Genomic DNA, 20,460 nt, shown 5'->3' with positions numbered 1-20,460 from the left:
ATGAATGAATCAATCAGTGGTATTTATTGAGTGCTTACTGTGTGCAAAGCACTCTACTATGCTGTTAGGAGAGTCCATACTGTCCAACAGAATAGGCAGACCCAATCCCTGTCAATGAGGAGATTGCAAACTAGAGGAGGAATTTACATGAATGAGTGAATTAATTAATTAATCCTCTAATTGAATTGACCTCTGTTACAGGAGCTTGAAGATCTGAACAAGTGGGGACTAAATATCTTCAGAGTGGCTGGATATTCACACAACAGGCCTCTTACCTGCATCATGTATGCTATATTTCAGGTGAGTGACATTGAATCAATCAATTAATCATATTTATTGAGCACTTACTATGTGGATAGCACTGTACTAAGCGCTAGGGGGGTACAGCACAACAGAGTTGGTAGTCACATTCCCTACCCACAATGAGCTTGCAGTCTTGGGAGCGTGACAGACATAATATAAATGAATAAATTCTGGGTATGGGCATATGTGCTGTGGGGTTGAGGGAAGAATAAAGGGTACAAATCCAAGTACAAGGGTGATGCAGAAGCGTGTGGGAGAAGAGGAAATGAGGGCCTAGTCAGGGAAGGCTTCTTGGAGGAGATGTGCCTTGAATAAGGCTGTGAAGGTGGGGAGAGTGATCGTCTGTCGGAAATGAAGAGGGAGGGCGTTCTAGGCTGTTTTGTTTTGTTGTCTGTCCCCCCGCCCCCCTTCTAGACTGTGAGCCCATTGTAGAGTAGGGATTGTCTCTGTTACCGAATTGTACTTTTCAAGCGCTTAGTACAGTGTTCTGCACACAGTAAGTGCTCAATAAATATGATTGAATGAATGAATGTGGCGAGAGGTGGGCCGGGAGGTAGTTGAGATCCATGGTAACGTGAGGAGGCTGGGATTAGAGGAGCCAAGTGTGAGGGTTGGGTCGCAGTAGGAGAGTAGTGAGGTGAGGTAAGAAGGCGCAAGGGGATTGATGGCTTTGAAGTCTATGGCAAAGAGTTTCTGCTGGATTTGGAGCTGGATGGGCGCCAACGGAGTAGTGGGGAAACATGAACTGACTGTTTTTTAGGAAAACGATCTGGCCAACAGAGCGCAGTATGGGCTGCAGTGGGGAGAGAGAGGAGGTAGGGAGGTCAGCAAGGAGGCTAATGCAGCAATCGAGGATAATTGAACCCTTCGCCAGCTCAGAATGGCTCTTCCATCCCAATTTATCCCCTCCTTTAACTGGGCCTGTTTGTGTTAACCAGGAAAGGGACCTGCTGAAGACCTTCAAGATCTCGTCGGATACGTTTGTGACCTACATGATGACGCTGGAGGACCATTACCACTCTGATGTGGCCTACCACAACAGCCTGCACGCGGCAGATGTGGCCCAGTCAACTCACGTCCTCTTGTCTACACCAGCGCTCGATGTGAGTAGTTGCCACTTGGCTCCCTCTCTTGGCTGAGGTGGGCTTTTGGGGAGAGAAGCAGCCTAGTGACCTAGTGGATAGAACACTGGCCTGGGAGTCAGAAGGACCTGGGTTCTAATCCCGGCTCTGCCACTTGTCTGCCGAGTGACTTTGGGCAAATTGCTCTGGGCCTCAGTTCCCCTGACTTCTTAGTCTAGTGGTCTGCCCCCAGAAAGGGCTCGGGGAGCACTGTGCATGAGGAAGGTGATCCTGTATATTCAGTCGTATTTATTGAGTGCTTACTGTGTGCAGAGTACTGTACTAAGTACTTGGAAAGTACAATTCAGCAACAAATGGAGACAATCCTTACCCAACAACAGGCTCAGAGTCTAGAAGGTGGCTATTTGGTTTTCACTGATGGTATTTACTGAGTGCTGAGTGCTTACTCTGTGCAGAGCACTGTATTAAGCACCTGGAAGATATACAATAGAGGTGGCAGATGCATTCACAGCCCAAGAACTTAGAGTCTCAAGAGGGAGATGGACAGTGATGTAAATGAATAAATTAAGGGTATGTACATAAATCCTAGGCTGAGGGTTTTAGTTATCTGCACTCAAATCAGGGCCTCCCTTGGGTCTGAACCATCCTCCTCCTCCCAGGCCCCCATCCCCCCCTTCCGTGGCTGGGTTCGGGAATTTCAGTGCCTGAAAGAGTTTGTATTCCTTCCTCGGCCTCGATATACTCCCAAGGGCTGCTTTAGACAGAGATGACTCAGGGTTTAGAGATTATGCATGTTAACCAGAGGACTATCAAGTCAGTGGTTTTTCACCTCTTAGCCTATTTCCTTGAAGAATTATTCCACCTGTTGTTACTACACTTTAAGTGCTCAAGGGGCGAGCACTATTCTAGATCCAGAGCTTGGGCTCTAGACTGAGAATTTACTGAGGGCAGGGAACGCGTCTACCAACCTTGTTCTCTTGTACTCTCCCAAGTGCTCAATTCAGTGCTCTGCACACGGTAAGCGCTTAATAAATAGGATTGATTGGTTGAGACCATCCCTGTCCTATACAGGGCTCGTGATCTTAGCAGTGGGGAGAGAAGATTTCTTACCCCCATTTTTCAGATGATGAACGTGAGGCCCAGAGAGGTTATGTCACGCAGCAAGCCGGGGGCAGAGCTGGGATCACAGAAGCTTTTGTATCTCTTTACCTGATGAGAAATTGCCTCATGAGTTTTCTTGTGCGGTTCTTATTGGAATTCAGCTTCAGTCAGTTGTATTTATTGAGTGCTTACTGTGTGCACAGCATTGTACTATGCGCTTGGGAGAGTACAATATAACAAAAAAAGACACATTCCCTGCCCTGTTGTCCCAGGCATTTAGAGAGGAGGGGGAAGACAGGTCAGATGGGGAGCCAGAGATGTGGCCTATGTCCTTCCTTCTGTCATTCATTCATTCAATCATATTTATTGAGTGCTTATTCTATGCAAAGCACTATATTGAGTTCTTGTCCTTGAAGTGTCCCCGCCGGAGAAATTGTGAAGGTGCCTACATACGGCACCGGTGTCATATGGGTTGTGAGGACCGCAGGGCCGAGAAGTTTGACCGACGACGGAAAATAGTTTAGGACAGCTACCTGACCAGGGCAGCAAAACTGTTAGCCTTTACTGAATGCCCTCTGAGTGCAGAGCACTGTTTAGAGCGCTTGGGAGAGGGTAAGAGAAGACACGATCCCTTCCTTCCGAGAGCTTGTGACCGAGCAGAAGAGACTGGCACAAAATGAATGAAAGAAGAGAAGCTGTCAGTAGACAGTAGGGTGTGTAAGTCGATCTGTACAGTGGGGTGGGGTGGGATGGCAGTGCGGATGTGTGTCGGAGGCGGGGTGTGAGCCGGGGAGAAGGAAGATTAATCAGGGAAGGTCTCTTGGGAGAGATGCCATTTCTAGAGAGAGGCATTTGAAGAGAGGTGGGAGTTCCGGGCAGAGGGGAGGCGTGAGGAAGAGAGCAGAGGTGGGAGAGATGAGAGAATGAGGCGTGATGAAATGAGAAGGTGTGTTTTATTCCAATTTTAAATCTCCCTTCCCTCCCCACTCAAGACATTATCAGAAGGGGAAAATGGTTTGTCTCAAAATTTCCTTGCTGCAGCATCAACGGTGTTGTTGTTGAGTGCCGCCATTTTGTTCCCTAGGCGGTCTTCACTGACCTGGAAATTCTGGCAGCCATTTTTGCTGCCGCAATCCATGACGTGGATCATCCGGGAGTCTCCAATCAGTTTCTCATCAATACCAGTGAGTCTTCGTTTCCCTCTGTTTCTTGGGGATAGGAAGTGTGGGGAATTCTGGGCTTGTTCAGCCACTGTAAAATACATACTGTGCCAGAGGCATCCCCACCACTCCATTGAATTCCCAAGCCTGGTGCTGGTCAGCGATGGCCATCTTAAAAGCTCGGGCAGATCCACTGGGCATTTGCTCTCGTCCAGTTTGTAAGAAGACACCTGACGGAATCATTCCCTCGGTAGTCAAGAAATCCACTTCCAGACGGCCAGCTAGGAGCAAGCATGGCATTGCTGCTTATTTTAATAATCTTGGTATTTGTTAAGCGCTTACTATGTGCAGAGCACTGTTCTAAGCGCTAGGGTAGATACAGGGTAATCAGGTTGTCCCACGTGAGGCTCATAGTTAATCCCCATTTTACAGATGAGGTAACTGAGGCACTGTAGAGAAGAAGGAGGGATGGTCAGTGGTCCAGCACTAACCATGAGGATGGATTAACACGGGGTTCGTCCACACCCTAGGGCCGCCCCTGGAGGCGGCATCCTGGTCTATTGAGTCCGACTGTGACATCATGGCTTATTGGCTTGTGCCACAGGAGGGAAAACTTTGAGCACCAGCCTCCTGCCAATGCCTCCAAGGCTGGAGTTGTCCTCTGACTGACCATTCATTCAATAGTATTTATTGAGCGCTTACTATGTGCAGAGCACTGTACTAAGCGCTTGGAATGGACAAATCGGTAACAGAGACAGTCCCTGCCCTTTGACGGGCTTACAGTCTAATCGGGGGAGACAGACAAGAACAATAGCAATAACAATAACCATTTGCAAGTACAACGGTACACTCTGTTCTCCCAGAATTCAGTCATTTATTGAGCGCTCACTGTGTGCAGAGCACTATACAAAGCGCTTGGGAGAGTACAGTATAACAAAAAGACACATTCCCTGCCCACAGCGAGGTTACAGTCAGTGGGGTCTGCATTGCTGACAGTTCCCCCTTTAACAAATTCTCTCTGTATGATAGTACGCACATATACCATTGATTGATGGTATTTGAGTGCTTACTATGGGCCAAGCACTGTACCAAGCACTCAGGAGAGAACAATATAACAGAATTAGCTGACATTTTCCCTGCCCACAACCGTCACTTTTAATGTCTCTCCAGAGAGCTGTGCCTTGTTGGCAGAAGGTTCCTTAATTCCCCAACAGAGTTCTGTCCAAATGCCCCAGTGAAAACATGTTTTGGGAGCAACTGGGGTATTGGCTAAGCGCTTATCATGTGCCAACTATTGCCCCTGATCAGTCCCTCAATCAAAAGCACTTTGTGTTCAGAGCACACTTGGCCGAAGCAGCATGGCATAGTGGCTAGTGCCCAGGCCTGGGAGTCAGAAAGTCATGGGCTCTGTTCCCAGCTCCACCTCTTGTCTGTTGTGTCCCCTTGGGCAAGTCGCTTCACTTCTCTGTGCCTCAGTTAGCTCATCTCTAAAATGGGGATTAGAGACTGTGCACCCCATGTGGGACAAGGACTGTGTCCAACCTGATTTGCTTGCATCCACCCCAGCACTTAGTACAGCACCTGGCACGTAGTAAGCACTTAAATATCCCAATTAATATTATTTTAGAGGTGTATTGCTGCTCTCAAAGAGCATACAAATTTAATCAATCAATGGTATTTACTGAGCGCTTACTATATGTAGAGCACTATACTAAGCACTTGGGAGAGTACAATATCACAGAATATTGCAGTATTTGTTAAGCGTTTACTGTGTGCCAGTCACTGTACCAAGCGCTGGGGTGGATACACGTAAATTGGATTGGGCAAAGAACCCAGGTCACGAGGGATTCCGATCCCGGGATAAAAACCCCAGAGAGATTTATAAACTAAGCCTCAGCTCTAGCCGATGAGATTTCCCCTCCCCTCCGTTAAAACCACGGAACGTTGGTCATTTTTAGATTCGGAGCTGGCCTTGATGTACAACGACGAATCGGTTTTGGAGAACCACCACCTGGCCGTCGGCTTCAAACTGCTGCAGGAAGAGCACTGCGACATCTTCCAGAACCTGGCCAAGAAACAGCGCCAGACACTCCGCAAAATGGTGATCGACATGGTGAGGCCCTCAGTAACCTCCCCACAACCACTGACCCCCGACTCAGCCCTCCTTTCCTCTTCTCCCACTCCCTCCTGCCTCGTCCTGGCTTGCTCCCTTTATTCATTCCCCCTCTCAGCCCCGCAGTACTTATGTCCATATCTGTCATTTTATTTATTTCTACGAATGTCGGTCTCCCCTTTTAGACTCTAAGCTCGTTGTGAGCAGGGAATGTGTCATCGTACTTTCCCAAGCGCTTACTACAGTGCTTTACATAGAGTAAGCACTCAGTAAATACGATTGACCGACTGACTGACCCACCCCCAGCCACAGCGAGAAGGAAGAAGACTGGTTGGGGGGCTGGTCAACTCACCCCCAACCCCTTTTCCCTTTGTACCCAAGGTGTTGGCCACCGACATGTCCAAGCACATGAGCCTGCTGGCCGACCTCAAGACCATGGTGGAAACCAAAAAAGTCACGAGCTCGGGTGTCCTCCTCCTGGATAATTACACGGATCGGATACAGGTGAGTGGCAGTAGAGAGTGCCAAGCTCTGGTCTGCTAGGTTTGGGAGTCGAGGGCAGTGCCCCGTCAGACGCTGGCTTCCCGTTAGCTCTGCCTGGGTGTCAGAAGAACCTGGGTTCTAATCCCAGCTCTGCCATTCATCTGCTGGATGACCTTGAGCAAGTCACTTCATGTCTCTATGCCTCCGTTACCTCCTCTGTAAAATGGGGATTAAGACTCTGAGCCTCATGTGGGACCTGGATTGTGTCCAACCTGATTAACTTGTATTTACCTCTGCGCTTACTACAGTGCCTGGCACATAGTAAGTGGTTAACACATACCATTAAAAAAAGAGAGAGAGAGCCTGTCTTGCCCCAGGCCTGGACTCGGTTAGAGCACGCCCTTCCTTCCTTCCCTAATTCATTCATTCCTTCAGTTGTATTTATTGTGTTGTGTTTACGGTGTGCAGAGCACTATATTAAGCCCTTGGGAGAGAACAAAACAACAATAAATAGACACATTTCTGGCCCACAGTGAGCTTACAGTCTAGAGCCGGGGGAGACACATTGATATTGATAAATAAGTTACAGTTACGTCCCTCTCCCATCAAAGCCCAGAAGCGCCGGAAGCGCTTAATTAGCTCAGACACGGTCCCTGTCCCATATGGGGCTCACAGTCTGAGTAGGAAGGAGAACGGGTATTTTACAGTTGAGGAAACTGAGGCACAGAGAAGTGACTTGCTCAAGGACACACAGCAAGCAGTTGGCATTAGAACCTAGGTCCTTCTGACTCCCGGACCTCTGCACTTTCCACCAGGCCACGCTGTCTCACCCGTGGCTTGCCCACAGTGAGCCTATAGTCTAGAGGGAATCAGAGGCCCAGGCTCGGGGCGGAGCCGGGGCTAGAAGTTGGGTCGCCTAATGCCCAGCCCTGCTCTCTTCACCCCAAGGTCCCCCTGCAGACGCCCTGGGGGTGGGGGGAAATCAGCCATCCCATGCGGGTCTGCCCTGGCCATCCCGCCCTTTCATCAGAGATGCCAATGGTCTCTTCCCAGGTCCTCCGCAACATGGTGCACTGTGCAGACCTGAGCAATCCTACCAAGTCCCTGGACTTGTACAGGCAGTGGACCGACCGCATCATGGAGGAGTTCTTCCAGCAGGGAGACAAGGAACGGGAGAGAGGCATGGAGATCAGCCCTATGTGTGACAAGCACACGGCTTCCGTGGAGAAATCTCAGGTACCCACCCCAAAACTCACCTCATCTGCACCTGGCGTGGGGCGAGACTGACTCCGTTTTTGTTCCTGGGGAATATGAATCAGTCGCGTTTACAGAATAACACCATGAATAAGAATAATTGTGGTAATTATTAAGTGCTTACTATGTATGTGCCAGGCACTGTTCTAAGCTCTGGGGTAGATACAAGATAATTGGATTGGACATAGTCCTTGTCCCACATAGGGCTCATAGTCTTAATCCCCATGTTACAGACGAGGGAACTGAGGCACTGAGAAGTAAAGGGACTTGTCCAAAGCCATAGAGTTGACAAGTGGCCGGATTTTAACTCAGGTCCTTCTGACTCCCAGGCCCATGCTGTATCCACTAGGCCATGCTGCTTTTCACGCAAAGCTTACCATGTGCAGAACTCTTTACTGAGTGCCCAAAAGCAAGTACAATAAAGTAGACATGATCCCTGCTCTGAAGTAGCTTATAATTTAGAAGGGGCGATAAGCATGACAACAAATCACAGATGGTATGCTCAGGTTGGAAGGGGCAAGTACCAAAGAGCTCAGTGAGTACGGATCCAAGCGCCTAAGTGATGCAGTAAGAGGATAAAGAGGATGGAGAGATTAGCCAAGCAAGGCATTATGGAGAAGATGTGATTTTTCATGGGTCTGTTGGAAGGGGTGAAGAGTGTTCCAGGCAAGGTGGATGGAATGAAGAAGGGTAAGGAGTTGGGGGAGATTTGGGGTGTTTGAAAGCAGAGGGAGAGAGTAAAGGTGGCAGAAATAGGAGGGAGTGTTTGTAGAAGATGGGAGGGGTTAGGATCTGAGACCCGAGTAGTGTGGGGTGGATTTATGTGTCAGGCTGGAGATCTCATGGGAGAGACCTGGAAAGTTGGAGAAAAATGAGGAAGCAGGAGTAAAGTGTGTGGGGGGCAATGGGGAGATTTGATCAGTTTTTATCAACACAGTAGTCGGGGGTAAGGTGGGAGGTGGGGCCTTCAGGAGAGACTTGGAAGAGCTGGTGGGTGTTGTGGGCTTGTGATTCATCAATTGCAGTGTTCGCTAAAAGTTACTATGGGTGCTAGGGTAGGTATGATCCCTGTCTCACTGGGATCACAGTCTAAACCCGGGGGAGAACAGATATTTGAATCCCCATTTTACAGATGAGGGAAGTGAGGCACCGAGAAGTCAAGTGACTTGACCAAGGTCACCAACAGATAGGTGGCCGAGCTGGGATTAGAGCCCAGGTCTTCTGAGTCCCAGGGCCGTGCTCATTTCACAAGAGAGGGATAATGGAGTTGTCAAATGGGAAATGGCCCAGTTAAAGCCCAACCGAAAACCAGAGTAGGAGAAGTCGGCCCGGAAGCCTGGGTTTCCTTCAGCCGAGGGAGCGGAGGAAACGGACGGTGGCACTCATCCAGGGCTGAGGGTTGGAGGGGCCGGGGGCGGGTGACGGAGTTGAGAGCGGCGACTTTGGTGGGGAGGGGTGAATCCAGGTCAGGTTTGGTGGTGGGTCTGTTAGGAGGAAGCGGTGGTCCCCGAGGAGGATTGAATCCCAGGAGCAGGTGAGATGGACGGGGGCCTGGGGTGAAGCTTGTAAGGGGAAAGTGGTAAGTCAGAGCTGGCCAGGTTAGAGATGAGGCGACAGGAGGAGGAGGAGGTTAGATCGAGAATGTGTCTAGGGCAGTGAGTGGGTTTAGGAAGAGGTCCATGGAGTAGAAGGAGAGAGGAAGTGGGCAAAAGGGAGGACGTCAGTGGGATCGTTATCGGCGAGGTTGATGTCCCCGAGGATCAGAGAGGGAGAAAGAAGGTGAGGAAAAGCATCGAAATGAGCAAGGGAGGTAGAAGGGCAGAGGCTGGTAGCTGGTGAGGGTGGGAGAGGCAGATAGGGATTCAGAAGAAGGAAGAGGAGAGAGACAGCAGCCAGGCCCATTTCCTGGCCCAGTCAGTAATAGATTTATTGCTATAATTCTGCCACCCAGCAACTCCCTTTTCCCCCCCTCCTCTACCTCCCACATCCGCTGCCCACCGTTCCCCCCTTAACTCCCTCCTGAGACCCCCTTAACCCCCAGTATTTTCCCTTTTCTGCCCCCAGATGGACCTGCCAACCACTCTGTTGACCAAATCAAAACCATCCACTACGAGTTCCCCCAAATCTCCCTTTGGCCTCCCCAGTTCCCTCCCATTCTCTCCTTTTCAAGAGATCTGCCCGCTTTCAAAATCTAGGCCCCTCCCCTTCTGACTCCATTCTCTCACACCGTCTGAACCCCCCCCAGTCTCGCTCTCCCTCACCCGTCTTGCCCCACTGACTCTGTCTTGGCTGCTTCTTCCTCTTTGCCTCCAAACACACTCCCAACTCCTCCATCTCCTCTTACGTCTGGACCCCACCTCAGCCTCCGCCCCATCTCGATCCCCTTCGCTCTGCTGAGACGGTTTTCCCTTAGGTCACCTGTGACCTCTTCCGTGACACAACTAGGATCTCTGGCCAACTTAATGGCAAAACTTCTTCACAGCAATTGTGTTACTCACTGTTTGCTGTAGGCAGAGCGGTGTTAGCGGCCACCTTTTTGAGCACTCACTGAATGCAGTGCACCTTGCTAAGCGCTCGGGCTGTTCCACAGAAGCACAGGCTGTAGTCAAAGCCCACAATGCCGAGCACCAGATACAACCTAATCAGACTGGACACAGTTCCCATCCCATTCGGGGCTTCCAGTCCTGGGTCTTCTCCCCATTTCACAGGTGAGGACACCGAGATCCTCCAGAGAAGTTACGAGGCTAAGGCCCAAAGTCACACAACAGGCCAGCTGCACGGGTCATCAACCACCCGGCGATGCTTAGTGAGCACTCCCTGTGGGCAGAGCACTGTCTGAGACTCTTGGGAGAGCACGACACGGGTCACTCCTCACCCTCCTTCCCCCCAATCTAGGAGATAGCAGGCGGTAGTTCTTAGAGCAGCTCTGCGAAACCCGAGGTGAGGAAAACAACCCCATCCTCCTACACCAAGGGCCGGTGCCGTCTCGTGGTCGTTGTCGAGATCCTCTCACAGACACCTCACCCCGGTGGCGGCAACGCTTTTTTCTTTTCCCAGAGGAAGTGCAACAAATGAAAAGGGGTGAGGGGGAGCAGGGAGGGAGGAGAGAGGAAACACCTAATTCAGCCTTCTCTACTGAATAAAATCCATAAGAGGGTGTCTTTGCCCAGAGGGCATGGCCAGCCATATTGAGGGGCGGCCAGACTGCCAGGCTAGCTGCTCTCGTGGTTGGTGTGTGTGTAGCCGGCCCCTCCTCACTAAAAAGGGATCTCCACTGCACATGTGGGGCCGGGGGGATGGGGAGGCGAGTGGGAGAGGGGGAATTCCATTCCCTCATCCCCTTTGGGACTAACTGCCTCTCTTGCTCCAGGACTTCCTGTTTTGGCAGACAAAGGAGAGGTCAAAGGCAGGCTAGGGGTGAGCTGGCTCGTGGGCACCGAGGCGGATGCGGGGGCCCCGCTCTGAGCCGGAGTGACGCCATGGGCCACGGAGGTGGTCCCTCAAAGTCCCATCCCCCTGCCGGAAGACGTTTGGGGGTCAGAGGACCTGGATTCTAGGCCTCAGCTCCGCCACTTACTGCTGTGTGATCTTGGGCGAGCCCCTTACCTTCTCTGTGCCTCAGTGTTCCCATCTGTAGAATGAGGGTGAAATGCCTGTTTTCCCTTCCTTGTAGACCATGGGACAGGGACTGTGTCTGACCCAACTGTCTGGTGTGTACCCCACATAGGAGTTTAACAAATAGCACAATTATGATTATTTTCACAATATGAGGGTAGGGGAAGTGTTGAGCAGACAGATGTTTACAGGTAGTGGGAAACAGTGACTTATAACAGGATGAAATAGCTGAGTCAGTCCTAAGGGTAGTGGGAGAGTTGAGAGGGAATACTCAATCACCTGGGAGGGCTTCCTGGAGGAAGAAGGGTTTCAGGAGGGTGCTGAAGGGAAGGAGAACTGTTGGCAGGGAGAAGGAGTTCCAGAATTGGGTGACGGAGTGAGCAAGGGGAGAAGCAGCGTTGCCTAGAGGATAGAGCCCGGGCGTAGGAGTCAGAAAGATCTGGGTTCTAATCCCAGCTCTGCCACTTGTCTGCTGCGAGACCTCAGGCAAGTTGCGACACTTGTCTGTGAGTCAGTTACCTCATCTGTAAAATGGGGATTCGGACTGTGAGCCCCACTAGGGACATAGTGTTTAATTTTGTATGTATTCTAGTGCTCAGCACAGTGCCTGGAACATAGTAAGTGCTTAACAAAAACCATAAAATTTTTTTGGGGGGGTTAAGGGGTTGGGGGCAGTAGCAAGAGAGGCCAGAGGGAACTATGGTTTAGAAGCGGGGACGAGAGAGCAGGTGGAAACTCCTAGAGCACGAATCCCATCTCCCAAGCCTCTGCCCCCCCCCCCCCCCCCGGGAGGCACTCAACAAACATACTACTTACTGAGTGAATGGAGGTCTTGAACCCATGGCCTCCACCTTTGCCATGGGGTATGCTTTTCTCCAGCAGCAACCATGCCAGGGAGGCAGGGGAGGCCCCCTCCAAAGGTGAGCCAAGGCCAGCTTGTAGTCCAGAGCAGGGGGCTGGGTGGACGTGCACCTGGCTCTCGGCTAACGTCCGGCGGGGGCTGTTCTCTTCCCCAGGTGGGCTTCATCGATTACATCGTCCACCCGCTGTGGGAGACGTGGGCCGACCTGGTGCAGCCGGACGCCCAGGACATCTTGGACACGCTGGAGGACAACAGGAATTGGTACCAGAGCATGATCCCTCAGAGCCCCTCCCCACCTCCGCTAGACGAGCAGGGTCTGCCCGGCTCCGGGACGCTCACGGACAAGTTCCAGTTCGAGCTGACGTTGGAAGAGGACGATGACCCAGAAGGCCCGGACAAGGAAGGGGAGGGAGTCCACTACAGTGCCGCCACAGAGACACTGTGCGTGATCGACCCGGGCTCCCCGGAAGAGGCCGGGGACGACGCGTCACCGCTGGACACATAGTGGCCGCGGCCGCTGTCTCCTTGTCCTCCTCCTCCTCTCCCCCCGCCCCCCTCCTCCCGGATCTGGGGGAGGACACCCAGCCGTCGGCGATCCCACCGGCCGCCCCTTCTAGGGGGTCCGGCTCGACCCCTGCCGGAGCCGAGGGAACTCTCCGGCCAACCGGGGGCCCCCCGCCCCGATTTTGAGAGAGGACAGACAACTGCGTCCTCGAGAGACTGCTCGGCCCTTCGCGGTCTGCCCGCCCGACCCCCACCGAAGAACCTACCCATCCGTCCTCCCGTCTGCGAGACCTGTGTGCCTTCTTTGAGATCCCCCGCCCGTCTCTTCTTGCCCCACGCACGCACTCGCGTGGTATGGCCGCCGCCGTGTTTCTGGAAGCGAGGCCCGCTCTCCCCGTTCTCTGTGAGCGAGAAATCAGTCTTCCTCCTCTCCCGGGTCGGGCCTCTCCCCTTCCGGATGCCGCTTCTTGCACGCCAGGAGCGCTGCGGGGGGGAGGGCCGGGCCCGTCTCTCGCCCCCGTCCACCCTAGTCCGGTGACCCCGTGTCCAACATCTCTTCTGTTTGCTCGCCGGGAAGGGCGGCAGGTGGGGGGGAGGGAGCTTCCCTCTTCTACCAGTTTCACCTCTGCTGCGCTCAACCTCTTGTCTGCTCTGTGACCTTGGGCGAGTCTTCTCTGGGCCTCAGTTGCCTCATCTGTAAAATGGGGATTGAGACTGTGAGCCACCCGTGGGACAGAGACTGTGCCCAACCGATTTGCTTGTATCCACCCCAGTGCTTAGTACAGTGCCCGACGCATAGTAAGCGCTGAAGAAATGCCACAATGCTTATTAACAGGCACCGAAAACAAAAAACGGGGAGGCGACTTAGATTTTGAGCGCCCGGCTTCTGGCCCGTCTGCAACATGGCACGCTAAGGCGACGTGTGTTGTGGTGTGTGTGTGTGTGTGTGTGTATGTGGGTGCGTGTGGTGCGTGTGCCCTCTCCCCCACGCCCTCTCCTCCTCGCGCCCCGGCTTCTCTTCTCTCGCCTCCATCTTCACCTCCGGGAGATTGCTAGATTTAGTGATGTCGTCTTTCTTTTGCACTGCCTTGAGCTCTAACCCCCACCCCCCCCACCCATTACTGTTTATAACAGTGTATTTATTACTGAATGTATATAATGTAATGTTTTGTAAGTTATTAATTTATATAATGTAACAAACATTGCCTGCCAATGGTGGTGTTGATTTGTGTAGAAAACTCTACGTAAGAGTTGCGCCTTTTTCTTGTAACCTTTTGTATGGCATAAAACAAACAAAAAAAGAATCGAAAAAACCGAACGGGGCGGAAGAGACATGGAACCCCTCCAAGGAGGGTGGGGGAGGGGGGCTTTCCTTCAAGTAGGCCGCTTCTCCACTTTTGCCCCTCCGCGGCTCGGCCCAGTCCACTCTCCCCCACTCCCAAAAGGCCGGGCGGCCAGCGGGAAAGCCAACGCCGGCGAGAAGGAGGGTCCCGACGGAGACTCCTCGAAGGAAATGTGAAACTGATGTCCTAATTATGCTAATGTGAAGCTGCTTCAAACCAAACCCGGTCTGCTCCTCTCCCCCCTTGTCGGTCCGTCCGTCTGTACACTCCGTTTCAAGCTTTTAGTCCAGACTCGTGACTAGTTGATGAGAAGTTAGCACAGTTGTGCATGACCAATGGGTTTGTATGTCTATTGAACACTGCATTGTTCCAGGTGGATATTTTATTGTTCTCCGAGGTTTCTCACGGTGTATGTTATAGTATTATTCTATATTGTGTTAAGATGCATTCTTAAGAGATTTTTATATGAAGTGAATAAACGAGAGCATGAGGAGCCAGGCTGGGGTTGGAGAGTCGTCTGTCGGTCTGACTCGGAGGCGACGGGAGCCCCGGGAGGCTGCGTCCGGGTGAGCGGGAAGGAGGGAGGGACGAGGGTCTTTGAGGGAGAATCTCGCAGTCACACGCTCTATGCCCCCCCGATATCCCGGCAGGCACCTCAGAGAAGCAGGGTGGTTTAGTGGATAGAGCACGGGCTTGGGAGTCAGAAGGACCTGGGTTCTAATCGCAGCTCCTCCACTTGTCTGCTTTGTGACCTTGGGCAAATCACTTCACTTCTCTGGGCCTCAGTTACCTCAACTGTAAAAGGGGGATTAAGACTGTGAGCCCTATGTGAGACAGGGACTGTATTTGACCCGATTATCTCGTATCTACCCCAGAGCTTAGAACAGTGCCTGGCACATAGTACGTGCTTAACAAATACCAAATCATATTGCTAAAGCACCAGTGGTTACGAGGTGAAAGAAAACAACCTACTTTGTTAGCAGGATCTGGGCTTGAACTGCTCTTGCAAGAGTGGGGATGGTGTGCCCTGCACTATCCACACTCTCTCACCACCACCCCCTTGGACCTGTTTTAAAATCCAAATCACCGTGAAGATTCAACATTGGCACGCTGCCCCTTCCGTGCCCGCATCCACTACGTACTGTGTGTCTCAGTGGTGCTTAATAAATAGCACTGCCATAGTCAGGCTCCCGCACCAGGGGCTCAAACAGTCATCTGCCTGGGTGCTGAGCACTGTACTAAGCACCCAGGAGAATACAATGCAGCCAGACTGGCATTCCCTGTCTTCCAGAAGCTTGCGCTCTTACAGGGGTGTAAGTGTCCTGATTCCACTCTGGCCAGGGAGGAGAGAAAGCGAGGCCTTGGAACCAGGAAAGTCTAACCGGAATGTTTGCCCCAAGTTTCAAAAATGAGGGGGAAGGAAAGGGGCCGGGGTGGGGGAAAAGAGGCAGAGACAATGCTGGGTGTGGGAGAAGAGAATCGGAGAGAAGACTCATAATAATTGTGGTATTTGTTGAACTCTTACTACTGTGGCAGGCACTGTACTAAGAGCTGGGGTAGCTACAAGTTAATCAGGTTGGACACTATCCCTGTCCCCCATGGGGTTCACACTCTTAATCCCAAAGCCGTTTTCCCCCTTGCCTTGCTCTCTTCCCATCCTCAGCCCCCATGGCGGGATAGCTCCGGAAGCTGGGCATCCCAGGACAACTGGCCAGAGATTCCAGTCGAACCGGAAGCGGCACCCCCCTCCTCTGGCCCCAACATTGACCTGAGCCGAGAGCCCTCCCTCCGGGGGGTGCAGGGAAGCTGCCCCCTCCCAGCTGGTTCGGTGCCACGCGCTGCCGGGAACCCCGGGGCCGACGGGCCAGAGGCCGGATCTGGGAAACCCAAAGTAGGTTGTTTTCTTTCACCTCGTAACCACTGGTGCTTTAGCAATATGATTCGGTATTTGTTAAGCACGTAACGGCACCCAACCCCGAGGTGACCGGACCGGCCGAGCCCTGCCGCACTCTGCCCGGTCCATGGTCCCAGCCGGGGCCAAAGGAGTCCTTCGAGCCAACCGACCGTGTGGCCTAGTGGGTAGGGCAAGGGGGTCAGCGGGCGGGAGTCAAGAGAGCCACCACCTCCTGCTGTGGAAACTTGGGTGAGTCACTTAACTTCTCTGGGCCTCAGTTTCCTCCCCTGTTAAGTGGGGGTCAGCTCCCTGTTTGCCCTCCCTCAGACTGTGAGCCTTCTGTGGGACAGGGACAGTGTCCAAGCGGTGGTGTCCAAGCGGTGGATAGACCGTGGACCTGGGAGTCAGAGGGACTGGGTTCTAATCCTGGCACCGCCACTTGTCTGCCATGTGACCTTGGGCAAATCACTTCTCTGAGCCTCAGTTCCCTCATCATGTAAAATGGGGATTAAGACTGTGAGCCCCACGTGGGACAGAGACTGTGCCCAATCTGATTAACTTGTATCTGCCCCAGTGCTTAAAACAGTGCTTGGCACATAGTAAGCACTTAGCAAGTACCATCATTACTATTCATTCAATTGTGGTTAATCGAGTGCACACTCTATGCGGAGCACTGTATAAAGCTCTTGCGAGAGTACAACACAACAATAAACGGACACATTCCCTGGCCACAACCAGCTATGCATCCTAGGGTTTAGTGCACTGCTTTGGCATAGAGTAAGTGCTCGATAAGCCCCATAGTGAGAATAACCATCATTAGACAAGGCGTTAAACCGTTCCTGGTGTGCTATGATTTATTTGGAATTTGAACAAGCAGGGCTGTCAGCCAGCTGAGCAAGGAAAGGACAGGGGGAAGTCAGTCAATGGTATTTACTGAGTGCTTACTGTGTGCAGAGCACTGGTCTAAGCAGTTGGGAGAGTATGATATAACAATGAATAGACAATTCCCTGCCTGCAATGAGCTCACAGTCTAGAGGGGGAGACAGACATTAATAGAAATAAATTACAGATGTGGGTTTTGTGGGGCTGGGGTGGGGGGTGGTGAATAAAGGGGTCTGGGACCTATTTATTACCCCCCTCTGACCGCACGCCTCATGCTCACCCCTGTTTTGAAAGACTACACTCATTAGGGGGAGAGGAGGGTACACAAGATGGAAGAAGGAGAGGCAGATAGAGACATAGAGGGCAACCTGCCAGCTTGAGGGGGCCAAAGGAGGGAGTCTCCAGGGGTAACCACCCCCCTTCCTGATGCAGCCAGTGCCCACACACCCGCCTCCTGGAAGCTGCACGGGAAACTCTGATCTGGAAAATCCCCCTCCGAAGGGCAAAAACAAGCCGGCGGACGCCAAGTTGGAAACAGAAGTGGAAAGAAAGGTGGGGGACCTGTTTGGATGGTGAGACCTCCCCCCTAACATCCCCAACCCCGGCACAGCCTCCTCGGCACTCCCCAACCTCCATGCTGGGTCGCGGCCAGGACAACCGGGTTCAGAGGCTTGGGAAATGAAATTCATCTATTCGATCGTATTTGAGTGCTTACTGTGTGCAGAACAATGTACTAAGCACTTGGAAAGTACAATTTGGCAACCCTTGTATGACGGCAGGCAGCAGGCCCCAGCCAATCTGGCCACAAAGGTGCCTACTGGAGGAAGTGGCCTAATGGAGGAGGAGGAGGCGGAGAAAGAAGCAGGAGCTTCCATCTAATATTTATAATTATAATTCTATTTATTTTTATTAATGATGTGAACATATGTATAATTCTATTTATAATGATGCTACTGATGTCTGTTTACTTGTTTGACGTTTATCTCCCCCCTTCTAGACTGTAAGCCAGCTGTGGACAGGGATGGTCTCTGCTGCTGAATTGTACTTCCCAAGCACTTAGTCCAGTGCTCTGCACAGTAAGCACTCGATAAATACGACTGAATTAATGAATGAAGGAGCCTGAAGTCCCTCTCCCCCAGTCTTTTCCTGATACCGACCTCGCTCTTCCTCCTGCCATTCTGTTGTCATGAGTGAAACTTTTTTTCCAGAGCTCCAACCATCTGACCTCCCCCGATGGGGTTAAAATCAGCTCCGAGCACAAGCACGCAGGGACCTGCCCCCACAAGCCACTTCAGATCATTTTTCCCCGACTCCCTGAAAGCTCAAGTCAGCCAATGTTTTGGCCAGAGCTCCAGCCCTCCGGGGCCCAAACAGGGCCTCACATCCTCTCCCTCTCAATCATCTCCAAATTTCCCTGAGCACAGAGAGAGGAGATCCAGGTGATAGCGGATTAAAACAAGTCCTAGCAAATACTCCTCGTTTATCAATAACCGCTTTCCCAGCTGTCTTTGCATTCCTCATCAACCATTGCCTGAACCAGTCAAACTTCCAATGGAGCGTTCTGAAATCACGGCCCTGTGGAGCTGCCTCAGTCGCTCCGCCGGGCTTGGGGCATGTTGGGGAATTTTCTGTTTTATTTGCTCTCCCCTCCGTTCAAAGCCATATTGAAGGCCCATCTCCTCCAAGAGGCCTTCCCTGACTAAGCCCTCCTTTCCTCTTCTCCCACTCCCTTCTGCACTGCCCTGACTTGTTCCCTTGATTCATCCCCCCTCCCAGCCCCACACCACCTATATAATGGTAATGATGGTATTTGGTTTTTTTGTTTTGTTTTGGTATTTGTTAAGCGCTATGTGCCAAGCACTGTCTAGGCGCCGGGGTAGATACAAGGCAATCAGGTTGTCCCATGTGGGACTCACAGTCTTAATCCCTATTTCACAGATGAGGTAACAGACACAGGGACGTTAAGTGGCTTGTCCAAGATCACACAGCAGACAAGTGGCGGAGCCAGGATTAGGAGCCACGTCCTCTGACTCCCTAGCCCATGCTCTTTCCACTAAGCCAAGCTGCTTCTCTAATATCTACTTATTCATTTATATTAATTTATTTACACTAATATCTTTCTTTGTACAGTGTCCCCCTCTACACCGTAATGGGCAGGGAATGTGTCTCTTATTGTACTGTACTCTCCCAAGTGCTTAGTACAGTGCCCTGCACACAGTAAGCACTCAATAAATATGATTAACTGTTGACTTATTCCAGGCTATGGAGGTCTCAGGGGCATCCCAAGAGGCAACCCCCCAGGTGGCACCCATTCTCCCTAAAGGTCACGTTGCAACGTGGGTTTCTGGGCCCACGAGGTCCTGCTACCCACTGAGAGAGCGCAGAGGGTGCAGCTCGAGTCATCCCCACTACTGCCAAAGCAACTCCACTGCATATCCTGCTGGAGGTAAAGTGGAGTTTGCCCCTCTTCAACACTGATTTCTGAGCAATGCTCTCCAGAACAGAGAGCATGACTGAACTTTTTAAATGGGCACCGAGCACAAGAGGGCAAGGAAGAGAGGCTTGCTGGTTATTATTATTGTTAATAATAATAGTTCTCGTATTTGTTGAGAGCTTACTACATATATATGCTAGGCACTGTATTAAGTGCTGGGGTGGATACCAGCAAACCGGGTTGGACCCAATCCCAACCCCACAAGGGGCTCACAGTCTCAATCCCCATTTTACAGATGAGGTAACAGAGGTACGGAGAAGTGAAGTGACTTGCCCCAAGGTCACAAAGCACATAAGTGGAAGAACAGGGATTATTCATTCAATAGTATTTATTGAACGCTTACTATGTGCAGAACACTGTACTGAGCGCTTGGAATGTACAAATCGGATTAGAACCCATGATCTTCAGATCCCCAGACCCGTACTCTAGCCACTAAGCCATGCTGCTGCTCCGACACGCCCACACCGTTGGCCATGTCATGTTCAAAATGAAGGTCGACCACTCTTAATTCCCACCTACGCATTTTCTACCTGTGTTTAAGATAGTGCTCTGCCCGCGGTAAGTGCTTAATAAACATCATTATTACTATCACCCCTATAACAACAACCATGGTAATTTGTTTAGCACTTACTATGTGCAAGGCACTGTGCTAACCACTGGGGTGGATACAAGATAATTAGGTTGGATCCAGTCTCTGTCCCACGTGGGGCTCACAGTCTTAATCCCCATTTTACAGATGAGGTGACTGAGGCACAGAGAAGCTAAGTGACTTGTCTAAGGTCACATGGCAGACAAGTGGAGGAGCCAGAAATAGAACTAATGTCCTTCTGACTGCCGGGCACGGGCTCTATCCACTAAGCCACGCTGCTTCTATTATCTGCTAGGGGGATAAAGGGGGAGGGAAAGAGAGAGATGCTATCCATATTGTTTACCGTACTCAAACGGTGCTGTGCTTCAGGGGAAAACTGGGAGTGGACAGCTGAAGACCAGCATGGTATCCACTAAACCATAACCTTAAAGGAAGAAAGTTATTCCAAAATCAGGGATGCCCAAAGAGGTCAGAACAGAGGAAGGCATCGCATCTTGAGGGGATGGAGCTGGGAATGAGCAGGGAACCTGTCTGCTAATTCTGCTGGATTGGGCTCTGCACACAGTAAGGGCTCAATACCATTAATTGATTGATTGATTGAATGACAGGGAGAAGCGCTTTAATTCCAGCTCGGGGCTGAGACCGTGACTCTTCAGCGCCACCTGGTGAACGAATCGGACACGACACTGGGCCAAGGTAAGGCTGCACATCCTGGAAACTCAAAACTGACTTTTAAAAGAACAAAACTAATGGTTTTAGGCCTTTCCCCCACTAAAAACAC

General features: G+C 51.5%; 1 protein-coding gene across 7 annotated transcripts in view; it reads left to right on the top strand.

The window, feature by feature from the left end:
• Positions 1 to 12,947, top strand: part of PDE4B (phosphodiesterase 4B) — a 294,866-nt gene extending 281,919 nt beyond the window's left edge. For all 7 annotated transcript variants that reach the window (XM_029083418.2, XM_029083417.2, XM_029083416.2 and 4 more), the window contains 7 exons: positions 202 to 300; positions 1,242 to 1,406; positions 3,571 to 3,670; positions 5,605 to 5,759; positions 6,141 to 6,263; positions 7,296 to 7,478; positions 12,128 to 12,947. In XM_029083418.2, the coding sequence (XP_028939251.1) occupies positions 202 to 300; positions 1,242 to 1,406; positions 3,571 to 3,670; positions 5,605 to 5,759; positions 6,141 to 6,263; positions 7,296 to 7,478; positions 12,128 to 12,478 (1,176 nt within the window). In that variant the 3' untranslated portion in view covers positions 12,479 to 12,947. The remainder of the gene's footprint in view (positions 1 to 201; positions 301 to 1,241; positions 1,407 to 3,570; positions 3,671 to 5,604; positions 5,760 to 6,140; positions 6,264 to 7,295; positions 7,479 to 12,127) is intronic.
• The last annotated feature ends 7,513 nt before the right edge of the window (positions 12,948 to 20,460 follow it).

The sequence above is a fragment of the Ornithorhynchus anatinus genome, chromosome 18 (assembly GCF_004115215.2).
Source record: "Ornithorhynchus anatinus isolate Pmale09 chromosome 18, mOrnAna1.pri.v4, whole genome shotgun sequence".
NCBI classification, from domain to species: Eukaryota; Metazoa; Chordata; class Mammalia; order Monotremata; family Ornithorhynchidae; genus Ornithorhynchus; species Ornithorhynchus anatinus.
This window is presented reverse-complemented; position numbering and strand designations above follow the sequence as displayed.